Genomic DNA, 27,748 nt, shown 5'->3' with positions numbered 1-27,748 from the left:
TTGAAAATCTTTCTGCTTGCAGATCTTACAGGCTGTCAAGTCTGTTTGCTCTCTCTGTCAGGCTGAGTACTTTTAGGAGACTTAGGTAACTCCATGATGACAGGGATCAGCTGAGTTTAAACATCAGCAAGAGGTGACTGAGACCACTGCACCTGCAGGATGCAGCGCCACTGGTGAGGATCCTGGAGAACACAGAAGGCTGGTTCTGCATTGCTGCAATTGCATGCTCCAGTTTTCAGCCCTGACTTGTAGGTTTTTCAGGTGATCTATCTAAAAATATTGATTAGACATTTAATTGTGGTGCTGGTTTTCTGCTCAGAGGATACTTTTGTCTCCATGGCTTTGGAACTGGGTATTGAGACTTGAAGAGTTCTGAGTTTGGCTTGTGTCATTTGCTGCTGTGGCAGGATTAGGGCAAGCATGGACACAATTTTAGAAGTGGCTTCTGATTTTAGATGCTACAGTCTTGAATGTTACTGCTCCAGACATTGCAGTGCCCAAGTGTGTAGGGGGCAAGTTCTGCAGAGGACCTTCCCTGCTGATAGTTTTTGATAACCTCCAAATTGTGAGTTGAAATTTAGTTATTCTTAAAAATGATACAACTGCAGAATGATAATGTATCCATTGGTGGGACTTTGCATATCTTTTGCAAAACAAGACTGCAGAAAAGAGACCACTGCACCTCACAGCCTGCTGTCATTCTTCCTCCTTCCCAGTTTGTGCCCCATTGTGGGGGCACCCCAGCATAATGAATTTTGACAGCTGAAGCGAACTCCACAGACAGGGAACTCACAGGACATCTTCAACAGCTGCCTCAGAGCTACTGACTTCAAAAGCAGATGTTTCCCATCAGCTCTCCCCACCACTCAGGCACCTCTTGTCTCAACTGAGCTCATGCTGAGATCCTTTGTGCTCCCAGTGCAGCTGTGCTCTCTAAGCAGTGGCTAAATCTGCCCAGCTGTTGAAGTGGCAATGATAGCACAGCTTTGTGAGAAATCCATCTGCTTCCAGCACATGGCCCAAATTATTTTCCATGCCTCGAAAGTTCTGGATGAGTTCACATTTGTTCTTTTCCTCCTGCCATCAGCAAAGGAAATGAGGGATTGGAAAAAGCTGGCCAGTTTTACAAACAAAGTCTTCTGGTCTGGAGAAGTGTTGGGAACTGACCCAAAGAGAGTACAGGAGGAGAGGAGTTATGATTACATTTGCTGCAAAAGTCCTAGAAGTTCCTAGGACACAGAGCAAAAAAATACAAAAAATGTGATATCTTGAAGTTTCATGTGATCATAGGACTGGTGTGTAGCCTGTCTGCTAGACCAGTTTTCTTTAGTTAGAATTGCTTGAGTGCTTCTTAGACCCTCTCTTTAGCTGAGGGAATAACTAATGATCTCCTTCCGTTCGCAGTCCGAAGGCACGAGGCTGCAGAAGGACCTCCGAACTTACCTGGCTTCTGTCAAAGGTAAGGTCTGCACGAGCAGAGGTTTGTTCCCCTCTAGTGCTTACCTCCACAGTGAGATTTCTGCCGCCTTCCCCTCCCTGGTGTTTCCCCAGGCGTGAGTTGCAGCTTTGTCAGGTGGGGATGCCAAACACCTGGTGGTGTCTTAGCAGATGGACCTTCACTGTTCTTCTAGGGGAGGATGAACACGAAAGGCTTGATGCAATTGCACCCTTAGTTCCTTTCTCCCTCCTTCCATCTCTGTGTCATCAAGGGTCAGACATTTAGTAAGGAAGACCTCAGCATCTGTTTTAATGCTCCTGTGCCTCCATTCCTCAGGATAAAGGTTAAATTGTGAGGAACACATTATTTTCTTCTTTGTCTGAACAGTTCCCTCTTCTTTCCTAGCTATGCACGAGGCCTCCAAGAAGCTGACAGAGTGTTTGCAGGAAGTTTATGAGCCAGATTGGCCTGGGAGAGATGACACAAATAAAATAGCAGAGGTAAGACTTTGTCCAGGATGTGGAGATGTCCACACTTGCTCTGTCAGCAGAGATGAGCTTTGGAAGCTATGTCTGTTCACCACATTTCTTCAGGCATATGACTTTGCAGAAGAATTGGAGACAAACTCAGGACTATGAAGAAAGGAAGACTGGAAGGATGTGGCCAGTATTTTTGTAGGAGATTGTTGCCAGGTGCTTGTACATTACACAGAACTGTACACTTATGCCCAGAGGCTGTTTGTTTCCCCTGAGTGGCTAAATGGGGACAGAAGATTCCAACAGAAACTCAGTAGGGCCAGCTGGGTGTACTGCTTATGTTCTATATAAGAGAAAGAGGCAGATAAAACTATGGCTAAAGCAGTCAGAGCAGCCAGTTGTGTAGCTGCCACAACCCCTCATGGCAGTGCCACCAGCTGCCTTGTTCCAGTTGTTCCCTTGTTTGGCTGAGCCATGTGTCACCCCAAACTGCTGGTGTTGTCATCCCTGGCGAGGTGATGTCTGTGCAGCTTGCCCAGGTGTTTTCTGTGAGCTCAGGGCACAGCCTGCCATTTGGCAGTGTGGATCCCTGTGCCTGGGGTGGGTCCAGCTGGAGGCAGCACCCTCTGCTCTCTTGCTCAGCTGTTCTGCTGAGCAGCAGCTGTGGCAGTTCAGCTCTCTGCATTCATTTGCTATGAGGCTGCAGGACTGGGCTTATCTGCAGCTGTCTGTGCCATTGGAGAAGTGGTGAAGGAATAGACAGGAGAGCAGAAGGAGTATTCTTTCCTTCTCCTCGATTCCCCTGCAGAAAATCTCACCTGAAATAACATCTGTATCTTGCCGAGGAAATAATGACTTCAAAGCAGATAATTCAAACAAAATCTGAACATTTCCAGGTCAGTTTTTTCATTAACATGGAAACTTTGCATTAGGAAGTGCTGTTGCAGTAAATAATGGAGTTGTATTTCAGCTGGTTTGACTTGACAGTCTCTGTTGGCCTTGTTTTTTTCCTGAGCCACTGTGGTGCCCCTTGAGAGATTGAGCCTTTAGAAAATTTGAGTCAGAATGATCAAAGGGGACATGAATCCTGAGAAGTAACTGTAGCTACCCTTTGGGTCTGCAAGAATATTTCCAGCTTTCCACCTTCCCCTTTAATTCCTTGTTCATATTTTGCTTGTGAAAGGACAGGTGAGAGAGAAGAGTTACTCCTGCCAAATAAAAAGCATGAAGTGGGAATTTTTCCTGAATGTTTTAGCCAAAACCCTTTGTTCAAGTGGAAAAACAGGAGAGAGGGGTAATTTTCACCTAATCCAAGGTGTTGATAGGAAATTGCTGTGCCTGAGCTAAGGTCAAGGATAAAGTGGGCACAGCTCATGGTGCATGCCTTGTCCTGCACTGGGCTGTGGAGGCAGGTGGTGTGAGGGCTGAACACTGCTAGTGTGGCTTTCTGTTGTTCATGATTCTCCAGGAAGCTGTATTGTAACAAAAACCAGAAAATGGTGCCTTGTGGTGTCAGGTGTCCCTTTTTTGTAGCTGCTGGGAGAAGGAGGCAAAACCAGCCTGGCAATCACCTTCCGCTGTACGGACTTGAGTTTAACATTGCAGGGGAAAGAGTTTCAAAGGCATTTTGTCCTTGGAGAGGTCACCTGAATTAGCAGCATCAGGCTTTCTCATTTCTGCCAAGATCCTTTATCATTAGTTTTCCAAAGAATTTACTGTTTCTTAAGAGCTCTGAATGCCCAGGATTGTTTGCTGTAGCATTCACATAGAAAAACAGAAATGTGGAGCCCTGTGTTCTTAATAGTTAACTCATGACTTTTGTTTTTCAGAACAATGATCTCCTATGGACAGATTTCCATCAGAAGCTGGTGGATCAAGCACTTCTGACCATGGATACATACCTTGGCCAATTTCCAGATATTAAAGTAAGATTCTCTTGGAACTATTTGGTCTAGAAAGTCACAGCAGATAACAGCTCTGAAGATCAATTTCTTATATCCCCATCTGCTTTAGGAGAATGTGTGCTCTGCTTCTCCAAGGTCTTCCTTAAAAGCAGCCAAGATCTCTGCAGCTCTGGGTTAATTTGAAAATGTCTTGTTCTATTTCTGGGCTTAAAACAAGAGTGAAGAATCCAGGGGAAAGATGCTGAGGATAAAATATAAGTGTGAAACAGGAGGATCCATGAAATTCTCTATTGCATCAGAGTGCAGGGGGGCAGTGTCAGCAATAGCTCAGAAGGCCTCAATCTCTTTTTGGTCCTTTTGTCTTATAACTTCCTTGTAAGTAGAAGACATTGAGGAAGCAGTTAGTGGCAAATCTACTTTGTGAGCAGAGGCTGGTGTAGAAGGCAGATTTCTGTGAGTCCTTGAAGTCCTGCTGTGTGTGTACCCAGCTTTTTTTCAGGGAAGGGAGAGTGCTGGATAGGTGTCTTTTTTGGGAGAGATTGTATCCAGGGGCCTGGGTTTGAGTTCTGGCCTGTGACCTTCCCTTCCCCCACAGTTATCTCCTCTCTATTCATTTTGAGGTTATGCAGGAAATGTCTTCACCATATGGAAGCACTAGTAATGATATCACCATATGGGAGCTATCAGCTTGGCTACTTTCCAGTGAAAGCAGCCCTTTCCCCAACACATGTCTCTCAAAACTTTTGTCAATATTTATTGCTTCAGGAGGGTTGTGCTCTGTCAGATGGGGGCAGGTCACAGGCTTGTGAAACGAGCCCTGAACAGCAGTGTCCTTGTCTCCTGGGACTCCCTGTTTTTACTTCATTTTTCCAGCCTCTTCTGCCCCTGGAAGTCTGGTGTGGGGAAGGGCTGTGGCTTTCCACCCTCTGGAGGCTGTAGGGCTGGTCTCTCTGGGTGTGATGCTATGGGCCTCAGTCAGAAGTGCAGCCTGTGCTGCTTCCTCAGCAGGATGCCTTACTTTGGGCTTGCTGTACACTCAGGCTTTGGCACTTTGCTTTGGTCCGAATCCCATTTTACCAGTTGTCAAACATTGCTAAGTCTGTGCAGAAGTATAGCTAGGCCTCACATAAGGAATTGGAGTTCTTGATATTTGCAGGCAAAAAAAAAAAAAACTCCGGTCTTATGTCATTTACAGAATATTGATGCCAAACACGTGGTGGCCAAACACGAGTTGGATTTTGTTGTTGCGGCATTAGTTTTCTGGTTTTTGTTTTCCACAAAATGAAATTTTCTGCTTTTTCTGGAATTCTGGCATTATCCTGGTAAAAGAAGTGGATTTATGGAGAGAAGATGATTTTAATTTTGTTGTGAAAAGGCCTGGTTTTATTAATGGCCTAGTAATTAAAAAGTGTGATGAGTTAGATCATGCATGTGCTATTTTTTTGTTACATTCTAACGTGTTCTCCATCCATCTTTACTTGAGGGGCTATAAAAATTCCCTTGGATTGTTTGGACTTTAAAAGGGATCCACAGCAGGAATTTGAAAACAGAGCATGCTTTTAGAAAGGAATTTTTATGTGTTAAAGAAAATAATTTATCCAGTGTTGGATGTTCACCCCTGAACAAGGCCTCTCCATCTTCTCTAACTTGAAAAATGGGAATGTACTTTTTTTGCAAAAAGTACTTTTAACTTTCTTTTCAGGTCAGTGTCTGTACTTCTTGGAGTAGGACTCTTTTTGCATAATTTTTGATATTTCTGGGTGAGTTTTTAGTTGGTTTTGCTCCATGTGCAATAATAGTACAGGTCTCTGCAGTGAGGCCAGAGAAGATAAGCTACAGCCCAAGTCCTGAAAAGCTATTGAATTGGGGATTTTCTGTCCAGCAATAAAACTGGTGCTCTACTAGCTGTAAAACCAAACATTAGTAAAGAAGGGTGTGGAGGGCAGAAGTTTTTTGTGATGGCTTGGGTTTGTTTTTTTTTTTTTTTTTAAGGGGGCTCAAGATGGATTTGTTGCAAAGTAGTGAAGTCTGTTGGAGTTCAGCTGTTAAATTTGGGTGATGGTGGATCCCTGCACTTATCCTGGAGTCATACAAGGGAGCCTTGAGCCTTCCTAAAAATCCTGTTAGTGCCATCACCAGCAGCAGTGCGCTCAGTGGTTACTGCAGGAGGGCTCACACCCTGTGTGTCTGTACCTTGCAGCATTTCCCTGTACTCCAGCAGAAACACAGGGGTGGGTATTAGAAATCTGGGAGCTGCATAAACATGGAGGAGTGACTTTATTTGAAAGATGGGTGACATTGAATCAAACTTCCTGGTGGGGTAGCCCAAAAAACTGTAGTGGCTGTGTGGCCATGCCAGAGGTGGGGAAACTCCAGCTGTCTTTACCAGGCTGACCTGGGGGCAAAGTGGTATCTCTTCAATCCCAGATGGGGCTGTGTTTCCTCTAGTGTGTTTGTAAGATGCATTAAGATGCATCTCAGATTGCTGTGCTGCTGAAAGCCCCCTCCAATACCTTGTCTCCTGGCTGGCAGTGTGGAGTTGGGGAGGTGTCTTCTAGTGACCTCGACTGTGGGGTGGCTCAGCTTCTTCGTGACTCCTCTCTTGGAGTGAGCTGAGCATTTAGAGGAGAGTTTGGGTGTGCATGTGGCTGAGATCCTGCAGATCTGCTGTGACTCACCCAGAGCTGCAGCAGAGTTTGCTGGAGGAGCAGAGGAGCGTGTGTGGGAGATGTGTGAGCTGCTCCAGCTGGTCTGGCAGGGATCAGCCCTGAGCGCGGTTCTGCAGTGTATCTGCAGGAGCCTGGGGAGAGGAAACCACAGCTCCCTGCCAAGGCAGGAGAGAAGGGGATTCTGCTTTTGCAAGTAAATCCCAGTGCTGATTCCTCATTCTGCACTATGTCCCTGGGTTTTGTGGTTAATTAGCAATCCTCCTGGCTCTTTGCCATGCATTTTCGCTCTGTTATGCAGCCTGTCTGTGGGCTGCTGATTACTGACGCTGGTCCAGGCTCTCTGATCTGGGGGGAAGCGTTATGGTAAGGCTGGGAAGGTGTGTGCTCCAGCCCAGATAGTCTGGGGTGTTTGCAGACAGTGTGGGAGGCAGGGGGCAGAGGGGATGGATGGTTCCTAAAACAGGGAAACCCAGTGGGCCAGAGCCTCAACAAAGTGCAACTCTGCTAAGAGAGAGCCTTAGGCTCCTCAGTTCAAGAAGGGTAACACAGGATCAGGCCACAAGTCTGGTACACATTCAGCTCCCTCCTTGTATTTGTTTTGGCTTTAGTCTTGTGTGTTGGTGACCCAGTGCTGCAGGTTTTCCCTTGCTTGAATGCTGGTGACAGCAGACCTCTGCCTTTGGCAGTCACTACTGTCTGCAGCTTCTGTCACAGGGTCCAAAAGGCTGTCCACGGCATGTGGACGAGTGCTTTTGCTGTGCTGGCAGCAGAAATGCTTTCTTTTGTTGAATTTAATCTCTCAGGCTTCCACACAAACTAGTGAGCTGGTTAGTTAGAGACTGGCTGCAGCCCTCAGGAAGCCCTGAAAATAATGAAGGATGTAGGATGCAGGCACATCGTGGGGCTTAGGAAGCAGTGGAGCTAAAGTTTTGAAAATACACATTACCCAGAGGTGGGGCCTGTTGGCTGGATCCCTTCACCTTCCCTTGATGGCTCCTCTCTCCTCCTGAGGTGCTCCCTCTGAAATGGTGCTTGCCACAGGTGGCTCCCAGGGCCACCTCCTGTGTGGAGGATGCAGGGAGAGTCCTTGCGTGGCCGGAGTGTGGAGTATTCTGGAAGTTGGGAGGGTTTTTTTCCTGAGAGGTTTTGCAGTTTTGGCTGCTGGGGAAGATTGGTGTGACTCTTTTCTCCATCTTTCTAGTCTCGTATTGCAAAGCGAGGAAGGAAGCTTGTGGATTATGACAGTGCCAGACACCATTTTGAAGCCCTGCAAACTGCAAAGAAGAAGGATGAAACCAAAATCGCAAAGGTAAAGGAATCAGGAGGATATGCAGCCTTCCTTTCTTTTTGGGAGCTCTGCATTTGCCAACTGAGCTGCTTTTAAGTTCCCCTGTACCTCTTCACTGTGTTTTCATAGAATTCATTCGTATTGGAGAGGACCTTTAAGATCATCAAGGTGTTGTGAACTGGTGAGGTTTTGCTAGGTATTTCCTTCTCATTTGTTTAGTTTTCCTGGAAGGCAGGATGGCCTCTTTTGGGTTGGTTCAGACCCACCATCATCAGTCTGGATGTCTTGGTGCCAAATGCTTGGGCATGGTTTTGTCACGTGCACAGGACCAGTAACCTCTGGCAAAAAGCCTGTGTGCCCTTGGGGAAGCAAAATCTTGCAGTGCTTCAGAAAAATGTTAGTTTATCTGCTTCTTGGGACTTTCTCCACATCCCAGAGCAGTGGTAAGAATATTTCAGTATTACTTGAAGTTCGTTGTGTTTGTGAAGCCTTCTGATATCCTAGAAGAGATACCCTTAGGAGTGTGAGTGCATTGATGGAAATGCACTCTGTGCACACTTGATGAATGTACTCTGTTGTCTGTTGGTTACAATTACCGATAATAAATATGGCTGAAAGCAGAAAAATAAGAGTTTTTTCATGTCAGGTTTCTTTTCTGCCTCTGAATAGCTTGATCCAGGGCTTGCCCAATAGTCAAGTGAAGAATTTTATTTTTAATGAGATTTATTTTATTTAAAAATGAAGTTTGCAATTTTTTAATGTAGTAGAAGAAAGGTAGTAGTGCTAATTTTGTTCTAGAGTAGGTGCATGGATTGAATACTGTCCCTGAAATGAGCTATGGAATCCTCTTGTACCCTAAGTGTATTTGAACCCGTGTGCTTCCCTTCACAGGACAGTTCTTGACACTTTAATAGTCCAGGGCAGGGGAGACATCTTTTGTTCTCTTCAATGTGGGCCATGACAAATTGTGACTCTTCAGAGTAGAAGCAGTACAGGAAAGAAAGACCCTGGATTTGCATCTTTTAACCAGGTTGACAAGAGTTGTCATCCTTTGCTTAGGGTTATTTCTGGTAGGAGGGAATATGAGCTATGTAAGAGATGCTGGTGTTTTTCCTGCATAAAAGAAATTAATATGCATCCCTACCCTGAGTGAAAGATGTGTGTTTAGTGGCCACACTACTTTTATTGTTAAGCTGCAAGTCTTCAGTCATCCACAGTGCACTGCATGCACTGTGATTAACCTTGACAGACAAAAGGGGAGAGAGACTGATGGCCCAAGTGTCATTGCATTACTCATGTGGCAAAGCAAGTCTTGATTCTGTATGCAAGGCATGAGGCCCAGCTGGTTGTGCCTTCAGTTCAAAGCAGTAATTCATTGCGTGTGGGGTAGGAGCAGAATTTCCCTGGGGCATGTTATTTTATTGATGCATGCCAATAGGATCTTTGGTGCAGTGGAAATGGTTTTGTAGGAATTGATCTACTCAGGTTGGTACCTGGTGCTCTGCAGCAGAGGTTGGCTGCCTTTATCACTGCTGCACTCACTGTTGCCCCAAGTGTTCAGCTAAGATGATACAACAGGTATGGAAAAAAGTGCAGTTTGAAGAGTGAAATATTGAGAGTTAGGAGATAGTGCTCTATTCATGATTTAGCCTGTGAAAGGGTCTCTCAGGACCTGATCAAACTCTTCTTGTTAGCCAAAGTGTGCACTGGATCGGATCTTTCCACCCTTCAGGCCATAAGCTCACGCACAGTGTAATACGTGACACATTGCACTGTCCTGATCCTGCCAAGATGGGAGCAGCAAGTCCCAGGGAGTTATGTATGTATGGCCTTCCCAAGTGGGCAGTTCTCCCTGCCCAGCCTGGGATCTGGAATTTTCAGTCACGCAGCTCTGCAGGGCTGTGGGCAGCAGCCAGGGCTCAGCGTGCACTCAGCTGCTGGAGGTAGTTCACCTCTCTGTTTCTGTGCCTGGAGTTTTGCTCCTGTGACCTTTGAAGTAGGTTTGTTCCAGTGTAAGTTACTTTGGAATGTGATGACAGACCCCTAGGAGACAGAAATGGTGTTTCTGACACAGGATACAAGTGGGAACTGACTTGATTAAGGTTTCATGGTATAGTAACAGAAACAGCAGTGTAAATACTCTTTGGCACTACATGGTCTCTTTTATTCTTCTCTAATATATAGATGTTCTTTTCCCACCCAGGACCCCTGCCACTTATTGCTAAACTTACATCCTGCTATTAAAATGAATCACTGTAGACTTTCACCTGTTGCATGCAAATAATTATGATGATTAATTAATCCTGACCTCTCTTTAAGGAGCTCCAACTTCACAGCCATGCCTTGGGGTAGGGTTGTCTATGTGCTAGGTCACTAACAACTGTATCTGTTGCTCTTACAGCTGCCTGGCTGGTCTGCAGTATCCAGCCCACATGGGAACATTAATTACTGCTAAACTTGGCATGCTTCAAAGGATTCATAACTGATCAGTCCTGGGATGTTTGTTTTTTTCCTCTCGCCTTGGTGATACTGGTTTGGCCCAGCCTCTAAATACACTCTCTGTTGTGATTTTAATTTTTTTTATCCTAAAAGATATATGTTTGTGTCTCTCTTGTTCTCTGTTTATTTGTTTTTCTTTTTTTTCCCACTCAAACATGCTCCCTCCCCCAGCCTGTTTCGCTGCTTGAGAAAGCTGCGCCTCAGTGGTGTCAAGGGAAGCTACAAGCTCACCTCGTTGCACAAACTAATCTGCTCCGAAATCAGGTGACTGCTGATCTACCTGGCTCTAACCCTGCATGCGCTATTTTGGGCTCTAGGTTGTACCCTGCCGGTAATCTCTAGGCAACGTTCACTCTAGTCCTCTCTGATAAGTGTGTCCTTGACACTCCTTAGCCACAGTGGGCATGTGGAAGTTGCTGACCAGCAAATGAATCTGTGCCTGCCCAACTGATTTCTAGTCAGGTGTGTTAATACTGGACTGTTGTTTTCTCCCCCAAGATGAAATGTGGCTGAAGAAAGGCTGTGGAATAACTCTGAGGCAGAGGGTGATGTAGTACACAGTTTCTCCAATTACTGCTTTCATTTTGCTCTAAGAGAAGCAGTCAATTTTTATTGTTGTTTCAAAAAAAAAGAAAAGAAGAAAGGGAAATGCTGAAAAATTGGCATATGGATTCGTGTCGTAGAGTAAAGCCACAAAAAAATAACATTGTGATTTCTGTGGCTGCTGAGTTAGCTTGCAACATTCTCCTGTGATATTCCTCAATGAGCACTGTCCTGGCTGTTGTGTTTTACAAGAGCCAATTTTAGATACAATTTTGATCTGCAAAGGAGAAGAGATGGGCTCAGATCAGGCAATTTGTACCCTGTGTGACATATTTGAACAGGCTGACATCAAGGTGGCATCAGCTAGCAGAACTTAGGTTATAGCATCTTGAGAGACATCAGCAGCTCAGAGGAACTGCATGGAATAAAACTTTCAATCCTACTTGCATAGAAGTGTGACTTTCTGATGAAATCTCTGTCAGTGTTTCAGTTGGAGCACCTTAAGGGATAAGAGGGAGTTGTCACAAGACAGAGAGGAGAAAATGCTTTCAATGAGCAAGGGATAAAAAATCCTTACCCAGACTGGGAGAGCACCAGTTACCTGCTCACAGGTTCCTGGTGAGCTCATGTGTTCTCATTCAAATGCTCCTATGTCTTCACATTCCTTGTTCAGGGAATGAATTGCACTTCAGAAATGCCTCTCACCTTATGAAGCCCCTGCGTTTTTCACAGTCACTTTATGACTTTGGATCAGGGAAAAGACTCCATTACCACATCAGTAGAGCTTGGGGAAAGAACAGCTGTTAGCAGCCCTGCTTAAGATGCAGAGCAAAGGGATGAAATACGTATTCATTCTAGATTGAAGGGAGAGGCACACATGGCAGCCTCCTGGGGGCTTTTCCTGTGCCTCTGCTGGCCCAGCTGGGAGCTACCTGCACAGTTGTGATTCTTGACTGGTCTGTTTGACTGGTGGTTTTTCTGGAGGACTAGAAAACAGGTATGGGAAGTTCCTCAAGTCACAAATACATGTATAAATCTATCAGCTCTTGAGCATTTTTCCTCTTCTCAGGCTTGGCTGTGGTGACTGCTATAATAGCAGCACTTACAGACTGCCCAGAGAGGCAGTACCTGTGAGTGCCTCCTCGTCCATTGCCCATGGAACTTAAGCTACCAAGAGTCTCTCCATAATTTCACTGTACTGGGTCACTTTGCCCTACAGCATGTGCAAGGCACTCTGTAATCTTTCCACCCACTGTGGTGCAGGGGTGTTAATCTCCCAGTACATGGCATTAATATATTCAGTGACCACAAATATTTTCAAAACACTCCCTTTTATTCCTCTGTTAAGTAATGCTATTGCTGACCCTAATTTTTTGTTTCTATTTGTGTAAGTGTTTGGGGTTTTTTCTTTGCTTTTTTCTTTATTTTAATTTTACTTTTGGATTGGAGACTAACAAAAAACCCCCTTAACAAAGAACATTAGTTGTATTCTCAACCTGTAGGTTTTCCAGCTTGCCTTCACAAACATTAGTAGGTAGGAAAAAAAGGCTTCAGTTTTTACATTTGTGTGATTTCAAGACTGAAAGTGTTAATGACAGCCCTAAATCTCATTAACCTCTTGATAAAACCAGGAGGGCTGATGATGCTGGATTTATTGAGAAGCTTCAGAATGTTAAGCCTAAAAAAAAGTCTCCTTTTACCAGCAGCTGTGTTGCTGTCTCTTCTTGCCTGATATTTTTACAGTCTCCATGCAAAAATGGGGTCAGTGAGATCTGGTGTTTCTACTGTAAAGCAAAGTCCTTCCCTCCAGTGTGCAAACTTCTGGCCTTTAGCAGATAAAAACAAAAACAACACAGTGGGGATTTTTTGTGACGTCTGCTGTGGGAGTTGCTATTGCACACTCCCAGTTAAAATGTCAGTGACTGCTTTTTGAAACAAAGAGGAAAATGGCTTAGAACAGCAAATTCTTGTCTTTTGACGAAGCTCTGCTGACATGTTTAATGCAGACTAAAAAGCAACATCCTTGATGCTGCACTGATAACAGAACAATATCTCTGTCTGTAGGAAAAGGTGAGCAAGTTGAGTCCTTCTGAGAGGCAGGTCTGGCTGGGACTGGTGGGGATTGGGTCTGGAGGGAGTCTTCCTGCTCTCTTCCTTATCCCTGTCTCTTGGATAGCTAAACTATTTACTGAGCAGTGCCTAATTACCACAATGCACAACATAGTCTTTGAAGTTAAATGGTCACCAGACTTCCTGAAAGCACCAGGCTGGACATAACCAGGCACTCAGGGGGGCTGAGATGTGTGGTACTAGCAGAAACAGTGTGGAAAAATTGTCCCCTGCTACAGCTGAACTGGTTGTGCATGGCACTCTGAGCTTCGGCCTGGTGGAAGGTCAGGAAAGTATTGGTTGTCCATCTCCTGTTCAAACCTTCCCCCTTTCAGGCAGGGAGAGGAGAGAAAGATTTTCTGAGATCCTATTTCATGGGTGTGGGCATTAAGTCCTTCTGCCTCGGTTTCCCCTCAGGGTGGCAGGGATGGCAGCCGAAACAGAAAGTGCACTGATGTGGCAGTGGGCTCTGCCCTGGAATCTGTCTCTGCCTGTCCCCACCTCACTCCCTGAGCTGGCTTTTTCTCTGGAAGGGCTTGTGACCAGGTTGATGTCTGGCTTTGGCCCTGGATGGAAGCAGTCAGGGCTATCAAGTGCCAGGATTCCAGCTTCCGAGCAAAATAAATCCCACTGGTGAGAAGATCCCTGGGCAGACTAAGGACTGAAGAATTATTTCAATCCTCTGCCTGGGGATGAGAGCACTAGCTGAGCCACAGGCCCTGCTGCATGGATCCCTGATTCCTACAACTGCTTTAGAGTGAACGTTGCCTGTTACTAGTTTTGCCTTTGCCTCGGGATGTTGCAATATTCACGCATTGCTTTCTAGGTTTTTTGACCTTATAAACAAGTAAATGAGAGAGGGAAAGAATGTTAATGATATTCACCACATCTGAAAAACTAACAGCATTCAATGATGCCACATCATCTCCTGGGTTGATTCTGGTTCCAGTTCTTTGGAAGTTAGAATAAGATAAAGCCAAGGGGTGGACTTGTTGGGTTTTTTATTTTTTTACTCCCTTTAAAATGGTTGCATTAGAAATATTCATTCATAAAGGTGTTTTGCAGTAGAACAAGTCTGTGTGATCATTGTCTCTTATTCAGCATAAACTGTGTCTCTGTTTAAAAGACTTTTTGTTTGTTTTGTGCAAACCCTCTTGAAATGTTGAGTTTTTCAGTGAGTGTAGCAGCGAAACAGGGGTTTCTGGGTGGAAGCATCATGACCCCTTCTCCCCTTGCCTGTTCCTCACCAGGTCTTAATTTCTGAATACCTCTCAGATGTGTCTTTTTACAGAGGAATCTTTTCCCCCTGCTCTTGAGTACAGAGCCTTAGCCTTGCCTATGGCAGCAATGAGCAACCCTTTGACAGGTGAAGCTAGCTGGAAAGTAGGAGCTCCTGTGGTTTGCTCTTGAGTCAGGAGAGAAATGGAGAGTGAAGGGATCCTACTCTATATAATGGAGAGTAGTTCCTGTGAGGAGCAGGATTCAGGGCAAAATATTTTTAAGCCCTTTCTCCCATATATAACTGCCACTAAGGAGCAGTAAGCTGGATTTTTTTAAATTAAGCTGACACAAAGAAGATAAAATTTGATTTCATAGAAGGTGTAGGAATATGACTGCAGGCTGGTAGGGAGATCCAGCTTCCATAGCTTGTGGGCTCTTTGCTGAGGCCTGTGATGTTGTGAAACTCCTGCTGTTGTCACAAATACAAGCACTTGTGCTGACCTTCCAAATTGCTCATGCAGAGTTTTTTTCCATTATACATCTCAGTGCATGGCAGAATGCTGTGCTGCTATAGATTACAGGATAGAAACATTTTAATTAGGGAACTTTAAGTCAGGGCACTGAAAAGAGAAAGAGGTGACTTAGGACAGATATAGGAAAGGGCATGTGCTTGTTGCTGGTTTCTGCTGTCAGCAACAGAAACCAGGAGCATCGTTTTTGTTGCTGAAACCTGACAGAATTCATCCATCAGTGTTGGGATTTGTCAGTATCTAGGTTGAATGAATAGATCAAATTTAAATTCTCATCTGGGAGAAGGAGATCAGTTCTGGAGTTGGGGCCGATGGTCAGCCTGGGATTGCGCTTCTATGAGACCATGGAAACCAAGATGTGCTGCTGAAGCCCTGCAGCCTGGCCTCCCTCTGGCACAACTCATGCTTTGCATACCCTTCCTTGCTTCTCCAGTCAGCTCTGTGGGAGTGCTGTATTGGCCAAGGATGCAGGCCTCCTCTCTTCCTCATAGGAGATGGGGCTTTGGCATGACCTTACCTCAGCAGAGAGTCCCCAAGAGGGAGGATTCTTCTCTAATGCCATTTGGGATGGGTTTCAACTCTTTCTGAGATCTGGCAAGGGACAGAGGCCCCTATTACTTTCATCTGTATCCAAGCTGAAGGCTGAACTGCCTGACCAACTCCTTTCAGTTTTTGAAGTCAGGGAAATTTAAATAACTTGAAACACATTAGTGGTTGTTTGAATTACTTGCTGAGTGTATAAATGGGGAAATCCATTGAGAGCACTTGAGAGGAACACATTCAACCTAAAGGGTCACTCACCTATGGTGCAGCCCTGGTTCCTGGGAGACTCATTTGGGATGCTGGTTACCTCATGCCAGAATTTTGCCTGGTCTCCCAAAGAAGTCAAAAGAGTCACAGTTGTTCCAGCCCTGCAGGGTACTTGTCTGTGCTGGAGCTGACAATCTCCCTTGTCTGTTGCTAAGGCTGAAGAAGAGTTGGTAAAGGCTCAGAAGGTGTTTGAAGAGATGAATGTTGATCTGCAGGAGGAACTGCCTTCACTGTGGAATAGGTGAGTGCTGGAAGTTTTCCCAAGGGCTAGTTGGAAGGAAACGAATATCCAAGCTCTTGGATTGCAATTCTTCTTAGCCTAGACTGGGTGCTTGCTCTTTTTTTTTCTGGATTGTCTTTGTCTGTCCTGGTATTCCCCCCAGCCACAGGTTCACTCTTGTGCTTTACTTCATGATTTTCCTGAAAAACGTGATTTTACTACAAAGAGAAACTGTGTTTCTCTGCTTTGTCTGCTTAATGCCTTTGCCTCACCAGCTCTGCTCAACTTTCTTGAAAGACTTGAGAGACCATGGGTTTGCCATACCAGTGATTGTGGTGATGAAAAGGGAGGTGAAGCAAAGACCAACACTTAGCTTGGGGGATGAACTGCAGGGCAGCAGAAGCTGATTTATGGGGACAGCACAGTGGAAAGCTGGCAGACACTTCCTAGCAGTGTCCCAATTTCTTATTTTTAAATGCAGTGGTCATGTCCAGGTTGACAGTGCTGGTCTGTGAGGATTGAGAAAGTGGGCAGCAGCGGGGTGGCAAAGCCAAGTGCTGATGTCTGCCTTCACTCCCCTTTGCACCAGCCTGAGTCAGGACTCCCTGCTCGCAGCAGCCTGCAGGCCTGGCTGGGGAAGGAGCTGGGAGGGACAGAGGCATCTGGGTGGTTCCCTGTGCAGAGCCCTGATGCTGCTGGCCTTGGACAGCCTCTCCTCTCCCTCCTGCTGTTGCTCCTTTGCCTGGGTGCTGGTAGAGCACTACCTGCTGGCAGCTGGCGGGCTGGTGACAGGCTGCTGCTGGCATTTTGAAGTGCTACAGGTTTTTCACGGGCTCTTGCTTTCCCAGCTGATCCTTCTGCTTCCCTGTTGCTCTCTGTGCTATCCTTTGCTTTCTTACTCTTTCTGCCCTTGAAGCAAACAGTTCATGCTTTTTTTGATTCCCTGGTGCTAAGGGACTTCTGGATGAATTAATATCTGTTCCCCTGCTAATTCCCTCAGCTCTCCCAGCACTGTCTGCATCACAGCATCTATCCATTTTTCTTTCCATCTTTCTACTGCTGGTGCTTTTTTCCCTCTCCCCTTCTTTTGGATTTTTTTTCTTTTTTTTTCCTCCCCACCCTATACCTCCGTCTCCCTTTAGCCACCATAAATTTAGATCCTGTTCTACTCAGTCTCTTCTTCCCCCTGGACATGTCTGGCCTCTGCTCATTGTTCCATTTCCTTGCCACCCTCTCTTCTCACATGTACCATATCTGACAGAGCCGAGTTTGCATGGGAATGGTGGGTGGAAGGTAGCAGAAAGGGCAGGATTGAAAGATTTTGAGAGAGCATTGTGTCCATTAAGTTCTTCCGTCTTGTTTTTCATTTGGCAGTCGTGTTGGTTTCTATGTCAACACATTCCAGAGTATAGCTGGCCTAGAAGAGAACTTCCATAAAGAAATGAGCAAGGTAAGGCAACCAACAGCTTATCCTACTTACTGTCTCTTCATTGTTAATGAAAGAAAAACAAAACCCAAGATCCAGGAAACAAACAAAACTCAAACAAAACAAAAAAACCAAACAAAAAAACCCCCAAAACCTCAAGCTAAGAAACAGTTGGAGAAAATGGCCTTACGTTGGAGCATAATACAAACCCTTAGTATTTTTCTGAGCCACGTGGGACAAAGGCAGTCTGACACAGTAATGTAAAGGGTTGGAGCACAGGGAAGAGAACACAGATCTATGGGCAGCAGTGGGGAGTTCATGTCACTTGACAGTACTTATTTCCAGATCCACAGAGGAAGGGGAAGCCACTCTTAGATCTTTCTCTTGCTGCCATTTTTAGTTCATCTGCATTATGGATCTGTAACCTATAACCTGATAATGGTGTGGTATCTGTTTTTGTCCCCCTCTGCTGCCTGGCAGCCAGTTGCTGTGTACCCTCACTGTACCCAGGTGTGGGGTTAAAACCAGCAGGGAGTCTGCAAGTCGACTGAAGACTGAGACATGCCTCACTCCAGTGCCTCAAAAAGGCTCTCCCCCACAGGATCCTCTCTGCTTTGGCTTCTTTCCTGCCCTGTGACCCAAAAGAAGGCATTTAAGTACTTAGTGTGGGCTTTATGTGGGCTTCCAGTGTGCCTTAAGTTGGGAATCACAAGAGAAAGCAGTGTTGGCAAGGCAGATCCTGGTGCTGTGTGGCAGCACCCACAGGAGACCTGAGGACCAGTCTGTGGGAAAGTCCCCCATTGCCACTGTCATTTACAGATATGTTCTTGTTCTTTCAGTTAAGAGCTAGAGAAATCCTGAATCCTTAGGTCTGTATGCTGCTTGAAAATGTAAATATTGCACTAATCTTGAGGCGGGACTGAGAGCCCAGCTGGAAAACCCTTAAATTCCCTGTGCTCCCTCATGTCATCCTGACAACAAAACAGCCACTAAGCAACAGGAAACATTATAGTCCTTCAATTCCCAGCAGCCAGGGGCCCTCTGCCTTGGTGTAACACATCAATTTTGAGCTCTGCTGACGTTTTATGGGGTCTTTTCCAGTTAATAGCCTGCTCTTCTCCACTGAGGGATGAACTAAGTGTTAAGAATAGGGAGGATTGTTAGAATTACTAGTTTGTTGCTGCTAACTCACATTCAACAAAACATGGGAAAGATGCTTGTTAGACAGGAATTCTCTTCTTGTATGATTTTTCTTGTCAGGATTTTTTCTTTCTTCAGGAATTTTGTATGAGGGCAGGGCCTTTGCTTTGCTCCATAGGAACCATCTGTTTCTTATTACTGCTACAGCATCCAATTAATTGCTGGTGTTGCCTGCACAATGCTTCCAACCTTGATTTCATGGGATCCCTCCTCTGCCAGTGATAAATCCAGCATCTTGTCTCATTCCTGGATTGGCTGTTTCAGAATAGGAGTGTCTGGAGTTGCAGCCTTCAGTGCCAGGGAGAGTTTAACCCCTAATATTACATTTCTGCAAAGACATCCAGGTTCTGCCCAAGCCTGGATGGCCCAGGCAGCTGGTGAAGTTGAGGGTTGTTCACCTGAAGGCCAGCTGCCTTTGGCTCCACAGTGGAAATGGCCATGTCCCAAGCCTTGGTAAGCAGGCCTGAGAAACAGCTTTTGGCTACGAATCCTGAGTGAAGCTGCAGCACACAGATCTTAGGGAAACAATCAAGCTGCTTCTGCAGTGGTACCTGGCAGCACACTGGTGGGCCCTGGTGATGGGGAAGCAAAGAGGAGGATCTCTAAGGAAGACAGAGCATTCCCAGAGATGCCAGCAGCTCTTTGACAGCTCAAGTGCTGTAGCACTGCGTAGCCCACAGAGAAGTGGAAACACATTTAGGGTTGTCCTCTCTTGCGATAGCTGAGGAACTGTGCATGTCCTGCCACAAGCTTGTGTTGGGTCAGCCCAGGCTCTCTTCTGGCATCTGAGCTCCTTTCTCATTCTTTTTCTGTCTTTTGTTTTTGTGTTTTGCAGTTGAACCAAAATCTTCACGATGTCCTGCTGGGTCTAGACAAGCAGTACGCAGGCAATGCCTTCCCTGTTAAAGCACAGCCCAGGTCAGTAACTGTGGGTAGTGTCTTTCCCTCAGCAGGGGAGGTGGGACAGGGATATCTCTACCTACCCAGGGGTATTGAAACCTCCAAGCTGTCAGTTGTAGGTGATTTGCCCACCTGCCAGTGCCCTCCTGAGGCTTCCTAGAGCCATGCCCAAGATTGCACTTGGCACTGCATGATGCAATCCAGTACCTCTTACCTTTCTAGGATAGCATCTGCAGGCCTAAATGTTCACTAGGTCCTGATATTTAGGCAACTGACTCTCAGCTCTGCTTTTAAAATCTAATTCCAGCTGCTGAGCTGCCCTTCCTTCTGGGTCCAGTTGCCCAGCACCTGTCCTGTTCTTTCCCTCAAAAGCTCCCACCATGTACCTGCAGCTTGTCAGCTTGAGCACCATGAACCCATTTCCACAGCCCCTTCTTTGGCCCTCCACACGTGGAATCACCATTTTGCCAAAGCCTTATGCCCATCTTGTGTACCCAGCTGCAGTGTGTTTCTCCTTCCTGTGTGTTGTGGGAGTAGTTGCAGCATCACTAATACGAGGCCTCCTGAACTCCGAGCACTTCCAATCCATGTGTGTCCGAGGAGTGAGTGTCCTCTGGGCCTTCAGTTTTCTTTCCTCAGCTGGCTCCTGTCCTGTATGTTTAAGTGCAAGTCTGCACATTCCCTAGCACTGAGAAGGGAGGGAGGGGCTGGGCTCTGGATTGGGCTGACTGGCTCCCATCCAAGTGCACGAGTGATGAAATAGTGTTGGGCTCTGGCTTCCAGCTGCTGCTAATCCCACGTGCTGGGTGAGCAGGAGCACAGCCCAGGTCCTCAACTGGTGTGTTGATGGAGGGAGGTGGTGAAGTCAGCATGAAGTAAGGGCAAGCTGTGGTCTGAGTGCATTGGTTTAGAAGGGGTAGATCAGCTGTTGAGACCTCTGTGCTCCCTTGTCTCTCCTCCCAGTTTAACCTGTTGCAGTCATGCATAGATGACTTGCATGTCCTCTCCCAGCAATTCTTCCAGTGTGGTGGTTGCCAAGTCTAAAGAAAGAGATGGTTGGAGTTGAATTTTAGCCCCTGAATTCTGGATTGCTGACAGCAGATTTCAGTGATGTCAGTTGGAATGCTACTTGTGAAAATAATGTCTTCTTCCCTTCCAACAGCAGGAGGTTGTGGTGCCCATCCTCTTGCTGCCATGGGCTGTGTTGTGTCTGTTAGCAGCATCCTGCAGGGTCCTTGGAGGAGAACGAGGTAACAGGACAGATGAAGGCTGTAGCTATTGCTTTGCCCAGCTTCTTTTTCCTCCTTTCTCTATTCCTCGAGGAACTGATTGTAGGCAGTAGTGGCAGCCTGGACCAGAGATGTCCATTGCTGTTGTGGCAGAAAGTTTCTGGCCTTAAAGAGCTTTCATTGAACATATTACCTGGTTTTACAATTCCTGCCCCATCTCTGTACAGCTTCTGCCCTGTTCCTCCCCCAGCCTGCTGTCTTGCTCTGGGGCTGTAACAGGTGTCTCTGCTGCAGTTCTGTGCCCTTTGGCTGGCTAGGAGACCACATGGCCCTAAAACCCAAAGCATGCACAGGACTTCCTGTGTGGGCAGCAGTCTGAGTGCTGCTGCTTCATCACCTGCTTTCTGCATCTCAGCTGAGGTGCCAGACCTGCCCCAGAGTGAATCTCTTCCTCCTGAGCACACTGGAGCAGGGTGTTGTAGGAGGATATAGCAAAGATTTGCCAGGCTAGCTCTGCAGTGACCAGGAAATGCTGTGAGGCTCTTCTGTGTCTGCTGCACATCTGGCCTCTCATTGTGGGCAGGGCTGGGGTGAGAGTGTGCAGGAGGAAATGGCCCTCACTCATCTCATAGGGTCTGTAGTAGGAGCAGATGCTTCCCTAAGCCTTTTCCACTGGGAAGAGGACTGGAGATTGATACAATGGCAGGAAATGAATGAGGAGGTGTGAGAAGAGAGGCAGTTATCTGTACACATCATTATAGCATTCGTGTGAGGCCTTCCAGAAATACTATTGTGGCTGATGTATCTGGAGCTGGCAGAGTAGCACAGAACAGCTGGTGCATTTCTGGGAACCTCAGACCTATGTTTGGGATTTGCTTCTGGAAGAGTTAGGAATGTTCAGGGCTCAGATGCCTAGAAGACTGAGGAGATTTGTGGGATTATCCTGGTATGATTGGGCAAACTGGAAAAAGACATGGTAGGAAAGCTGCTGAGTAGGTTCCATGTGTAAGACTGCACAGACTACATAAGAAAAGAAGAATAGGGAGCTTGTTTCTTTCACAGCAATATTTACAGGAGAGAGTGAGGAGCTGTGAAAGGACATTTACAGTACTCTGGTGGTCTGTACAGTTTCCTTTTTCTTCTTCTCCATTTGCACCCTGGCCCCATATTCCAAAGTGCAGGGAAAGTTCTAGTTTGCTTATATATATAGATATGTATGTATGTTTTTGACAGGCGTAAAGATCCTTCTTTTACTTTCTCCAAACCAGGCCGTAACTTTCTGGTAATGAAGGGAAGTGTGTATGTGTGTATTCATGTGTGTGTGTGAGAGAGAGAGGAGATCCTGACATCTTAATTACAGCGAGTTTTGTGGCACCAACTAAATGGGTACTTGGAAGCTTAACTTTTCCTTCCTGGTTTGACTGTGCCATCCTGTAACTGAAATGATTTGCGTGCCATCCTCAACAGAAAGAAAACTAAACTGTTCGCCAGGCTGAGGAAAAAGATGAGCAGGTACCGGTATGGAGAGCAGCATTTCGATACGTGTTTCATTTAGTTCCTAAAACTGGAGAGGCTGTTGCTGGACTCTAACAGCCTGGCACGTGTTAACCCTGTGGTGGGAGAGGGGTCCTTTGCATGATAAGATGTGTTTGTGGCCTGCTGGGTCCTGCTGAGATCTCTCTGTGTCTGGATAATCCCATTAACTGCTTGTGTGCCTGGTTTGAATCCTTGCTTCTTTTCCTATCTAAGAAGGCAGTGTGAAAACTCAGGCATTGTCTGTCCAGTTGTTTTTGTGTGATGGAAAATGCAGTGCTGGGTTTTCCATGGGAAGTATAATCAATTTTGGTGTTTAACAGCTTCTAGTTTTACCTAGTGGGCTTGTCCTTTTGAACAGGTCTGAAATGCTGCATTCTCATCCCCTGCCTAGCCAGGGAGGACCAGTAGACAGGTCCTTCACACTCAGAAGTCCTATCCTATCTACTTGTTGCCATTAGGAGAATGATGAGATGGGACAAGAATACTTCCAGCTTTGCTCCTTACTTGCTCTATTATTGAGGATCCTCACTATCTTGCTCCGTCCATTTAAAATTTTGTGCAGGACTGGACGAAAAGGAAGTCTCTTGTCTTGTATAACGAGAAACGACTGCATCTTGCCTTTAAAACAGTGATAGCATTGGTTATCTGGATTGCTACAATGCCTGGAGTTACCATAGGTCAAGGACCCTGACAAGAACATGCTCTGGAGCAAAGTGGGAACTGCTGCATAATGGCATGGAAAATTCCTCTGTTTTTTGTTTTTACTTTTTGTGTTGGTACTTCCTCCGTGGGATCTTTACAGGGAGGAAAAAAAATTATCATCATCAAGATGGTGTCCTGCCAGCAATAAAAGAAAGTACTGGTGGATTGGGATCCTTGTTTTTCCTGATCTGGCTTTCCACAGACTAGGGCAAGTCATGCAGCCCTTCTCTTTGTGTCTGCTGTGCATTCTTTGTAAAGTGGGAGGTTGGAGAGTGAAGAGTGGTAATTTCACAAGGAAGCTGATGGGCAAATTTAGATGTTTATATCTTCAAATGCAAGTAGGAAAGCAATATATTATGTTGTCACTATTTTGAGGTTTTCTACTGTAGGAACTGGAGTACTTCTCCGGATGTCTGTCTCTAGTATTGGTTGGACTGGTGTTGTTATCTGTACCAGGCAGGAGGTCTAATATTTCCAGTCACAGAGAGTGGATGGATTATACAGCAGAAGGAGAGCTCGTAAACCTCCCCTTGATGAGCTCTACTCACCATGGGCTCCTGCTCTGCCTTGGTAAAGTCTAGCTGACCCAGCAATGGAGGTGCCTGACCTGGGCTCTGCTGGGAGTTTGTGCTGTCATTGCAGCTGCTGGGGTCACAGAGAAATGTGCAGTCCCTAGTGCAGACAGGGAGGATGTGGAACTCGGTCAGTCTTTGATCTGCAGCAAGAATGTACGTTTGTGCCACCATATGTTTGGGCGTGTAGGTTCTTTTTTCCTTCTTTCTCCCACCCACTCATTTTAATTTTTTAAAAAATTATTATTTTATTTCTAAATAATTCTCCAGCGTGCTGTGGTGGTAAAAAATTCATTACCTTTGGCTAAAAGGCCCAGTGTGCGCCTTAACTGAGATGCCAACCTTTTTTTCTTTTTTAACTTGAGAACTTGGCAGGACATGACTGCTCTGTTTTTACCATATTGGAAAGTAGGTTTATCTTCTGATGTAGGATTGTTACAAGTGCAAGGGAAACTCATCTGCAGATGTTACTCTTCCCTTCCAGAACAAATGAGGCAGCACCTTGGAGTGTCTGGGAGCTCAGCAGCACTGAGAGGCTGGGGGATTTTGACTTTCCTTTCAGCTGTATTAGACCTGGGTCTTTTTCCAGCTCTCTGTTTGCAGAAGAAAGTTGACACCCCTTTCCTTTCCTTGCCTGATATTCCTGGAATTGCCATCACTTCCCATTTGCTCATGGGAAGGAAAAAGAGCAGTGACCTTGTTGTTTTGGCTTGCTTTTACTGTGGTGCTCATGTTTGGTCAGTAGGTAGAGTCCCTGCACTCTTGCTTTTTCCTGTGTTTTCTGGAGCAAGCAGTTAGCTGGAGACAAGACTTCGCTCTGTGTGGGCACTGTGTGCTCCCTGGGGACATGTGAAGGACAGAGGATCCTGGTGACTATCCCACTTGATGCTGGTTGCACTGGCTAAATTCAGCAAAGTTACAAAGCAACAAGTGCAGGAATGAAGGTGCCGCTCAGGGGGCTGAAAAAGGCTCAGCCAAAATTAGCACTGGCATTTTCCTAGGGGGATTGGCCAACACATCAAACAAGCTGTAAATAGTAGTGACTTAATGAAGGCTTTAGTGTTGGGCCCTCACAGCCCAATTCTTCCCCTCATCCTTCAGAGGCTGACTCACATGGGAGCCTTTTACCAATATATCTCCAAATTAAGTCACTGCCAGGCACTGGAAATAAGTCACTACAAAACTGTTCCACGGCCTTTAGAAAATAAGCCTGAAGTCCTTTCTCACTGGGAGAATTGGCCTTTTGAAGTCCCTAGAAGGAAAAGTCTACCCTTGTCTTGGTAGGCCAGCTGATAGTCCCAGTATTCCCAGTGTAGTCTGGGCATTTGGGAAGTCCTGGCACTCTAGATGTAAATCACTGTGTCCCCATTTTCTCAAGTGCTTTCAACTCCAAGGGAGGTAGTATATGTACTTGTTTTTTCCCCAACTCTGGCATTAGAGGATGTTATTTGACATTTCGTGGTGGCTCCTGTTTAGATCAGGACTTTACCTTCACCCTCCAGCCATTACTACTTTTAATCTGTAGCACAACTTTTGTCAATTTTTTTCAGAATTCTTTACAAACCGCAGGTATTGAAGTGATTTCTGGGAACTTCTGAGGAAGGATGCTGTTCAAACAGACTGAAGAGCTGCAGGGGTTTCCATACATGTTGGCATATGTGTTCTTTAGTCTCTCCTCCTCCCTTTTCCTTCTTCATGTCCCTCTTTCTCCCTTGGTGTGTGTGCCCCTGGTTGAGAGCTGCTGGCAGAGAATGTCATTGGGTTTGTTGCATCATGTTGGTGTGCTGTTGGCATCAGTGTCATCAGAAGTATCCAGCCTGCATGTGGACCTGAGAAAAAGTGCTTTGTGGGGAAATGTGTGTGTGGGGTGTGGATATGGGGGAGAAAGTTGGGGGGATGGGTGAGGGCAAAGTGAATGAAGAGGGAATGGGATGGGGAGCTTGAAAGCTGGAATGCTGAGCAGGGTGAGATGCTTGCTTGTAAGAGGAGGTTTGTTGAAATGCCTTGCTATCCCTTCTTCCTCTTGCTATTCCCCACTTGCAAACAGATGTTTAGGAATGAGGCCATCATGCATGTTGGCCAGTGGCCACCACAACTCAGGCATACAAGTGTGAGTGGATGTACATGTCTGAGGCACTGGGCTCTCTTGGGACAGAGCAAAGTAATAAATTACTTGATCTCCCTGCAGAATCAGATCTTGCTTTAGTGCTGGCTCTATGCCAGGATTTAGTGTCTCAAGTTGTAGGAAAGGGTCTGTTTCTTTCAGCTTTTCTCAAGGCCTTGAATTTCACAGGAACTGAGACTTTTAGTGGAGTCAAATATCACTCCCTGTAGATGAGGTTGCACAGCCCTTTTTACAATATGCTGTGATACTATATTTTCATCTATGTATGGTTTTGCCAAACTGTAACTACTTCTGCTAAAATATCCCCCAGCAGTGAATTTTCCCTGTTGAAATTCTCTGGTAACCAACTTTTTACTAAATCTCTCATGATTCTATATTTTGAAGCAGAGACTTGACACCCAGCCAGGGCATGCCTTTAGGGAAAGGCATGTGCCTCTTGCCATTCCTTTGAAAAATCTGCCCAAATCTGTCCAAGCTGTGAACCAACAAATGCCATTGGCATATGCTTCTTGCATCTTAATTTCCTGAAGAATCCCTCTTGACTGTGTGTCAGAAACAGTCTTGGAATAGAGACCAACTAGGGAGACTCTTCACAATAGAGAAATCTCTATTAGTAGCCAGAACCTCACTGTTCCTTTGCTGTCTGGAATGATATGTGAAACCTCTGGCTACTTTGCCTCTCTACTGGCTTAGTCAGCTCATACCACATGGAGGAATAAGATATTCTGTGTTCAGGTGTTGTGAATCTATTAGTCATAACCCATGCAGAGGTCCATAGATTGCCACATAGAAAAATTCCAATCTGTGGAATTTAAAACTGAATGAGCAGCCCTGAACTCCTTTCCCCATCTGCTTCCCCAGTATTAAAGACTATAATTTAACATCAGGCATTTATATGAAAATCTAGCAAATTTAAGGATGCCTGGTTGTTTTGTTTTTGTTTCTCTGTGTTTGAGGCAAGTATATAAGTTCTGTAGGCATTTAGTGAGTAGCTTGCTGCAAAGTCGTGCTGCTGCAGTGTGTTGGACTGCGAGTGACTCAGCAAAGATGCTTCTCAGGAGCTCCAAATGTCCTCATTGCATATCTGGGCAGTGAAGCAAAGAGATAATGGAGGCCACTGATCTGTGCTGGTTAGCACAGCTCCTCCTAGGCCTGGCTCAGACTTCTCTCTCTTTTTCTTCCCCTCTCTCTCCCCCTGTGTCCCTCTTTCTCTCTCCACTTCCTTCAGTGACAGCACCCCAGCGAAAGCAAATAAAAGCCCCTCGCCTCCACCAGATGGATCTCCCATCACCAGCCCTGAGACCAAGACTGTCAACCATGAGCTGGAACCGTCCACTTTGGAAGCACCTGGGGCAAGCATCCCAAAGTCACCGTCTCAGGTAGTGTCCCCATGACATTGACCACGTCTCTGCTGATGGCACAAGCTCTGTGAGCCAAAGTCATCCATCAGTTGTTGTTTTGGACCTCATCCTGCCACTAAGCACACAGAGTATCACATGATGGTTGTTCTCTTCCACTGGTTCCTGAGAAAGTTCCTAAGAATTGAAGTTGCTTATTTGCCGTCTTTGTATTATAAGAACTGAGTGTCTTTGAATGGTTTCACAGGGAGAAGGCCAGAAATACTTTTTGCTGTCTGATAGGATGGCCAAGAAGATCCAGGGAGGATGGAGTTGTAATTAGGCGAGGAGTTTTGTTGTTTACGTTTGAATTAACCAGTGGAATTCAGTGGTCCAGTTTCTTTTTAAGAATTTCTGTAGCTGAGAAAGGTTGAAATAAAAAAGCTTAATATTATAAGAACATCTGTACGCTGGATGATGTTTCACCTTACTATCAAAATACAATATTATGCTAAAAAAAAAAAAGGATTATATTTTTATGTTAGGAAGAAATTAGGTGAGTTCCAGGAAGAAGATAGTCCATTGTAAGAAGTCTGATACCTTCCATATGGCCTTCATTAGGCCTTTCCTTACATAGGAAATATCCAGCATCATGTTCAAAATAGTAGATACAGCTACTCAGCTTATCATCTGTGTGTTTTACTTTGGGAAGATAAAACATTTACTTCATCTCCTTGTCCCTCTGTTGCTGAGTGGGGAAAAGCCTAGTAGGGAAAAGCAGTAGCTAGGCCAAATTTACATTGGGTTCCAATCCTTGTATCTCAGTAAGTGGGACACTGGGAGAGGTCTTCCAGGAAGAATTAAAGCTAAGAGGGGTTCTGGCCAAACTGGTAAGAAAACCCACTGCCTGTGAAAAGAGATGGGTGCACGCCAGAACTTCCTTGCTGTTCCCATGCATAGCAGTGTGATTCCAAATCCAAGCCTGTGGGGTAGTTTTTCTACTGTTTCTAGATA

At 45.6% G+C, this 27,748-nt stretch overlaps 1 protein-coding gene across 13 annotated transcripts in view; it reads left to right on the top strand.

Annotated features, from left to right (window-relative positions):
* Window positions 1-27,748, top strand: part of BIN1 (bridging integrator 1) — a 91,519-nt gene that overhangs the window by 41,563 nt on the left and 22,208 nt on the right. For 5 of the 13 annotated variants that reach the window (XM_041473539.1, XM_041473538.1, XM_041473535.1 and 2 more), the window contains exons 3-11: window positions 1,405-1,459; window positions 1,844-1,938; window positions 3,744-3,839; window positions 7,689-7,796; window positions 15,643-15,728; window positions 17,082-17,157; window positions 19,169-19,251; window positions 21,930-21,980; window positions 26,626-26,776. In XM_041473539.1, the coding sequence (XP_041329473.1) occupies window positions 1,405-1,459; window positions 1,844-1,938; window positions 3,744-3,839; window positions 7,689-7,796; window positions 15,643-15,728; window positions 17,082-17,157; window positions 19,169-19,251; window positions 21,930-21,980; window positions 26,626-26,776 (801 nt within the window). The remainder of the gene's footprint in view (window positions 1-1,404; window positions 1,460-1,843; window positions 1,939-3,743; window positions 3,840-7,688; window positions 7,797-15,642; window positions 15,729-17,081; window positions 17,158-19,168; window positions 19,252-21,929; window positions 21,981-26,625; window positions 26,777-27,748) is intronic. The other 8 variants (XM_041473536.1, XM_041473532.1, XM_041473529.1 and 5 more) reach the window with 2 other exon arrangements.

Source organism: Pyrgilauda ruficollis, unplaced genomic scaffold (assembly GCF_017590135.1).
Source record: "Pyrgilauda ruficollis isolate IOZ18807 unplaced genomic scaffold, ASM1759013v1 scaffold3, whole genome shotgun sequence".
Lineage (NCBI taxonomy): Eukaryota > Metazoa > Chordata > Aves > Passeriformes > Passeridae > Pyrgilauda > Pyrgilauda ruficollis.
Note: the sequence above shows the minus strand (reverse complement) of the source record. Positions and strands in the feature narration are given on the sequence as shown.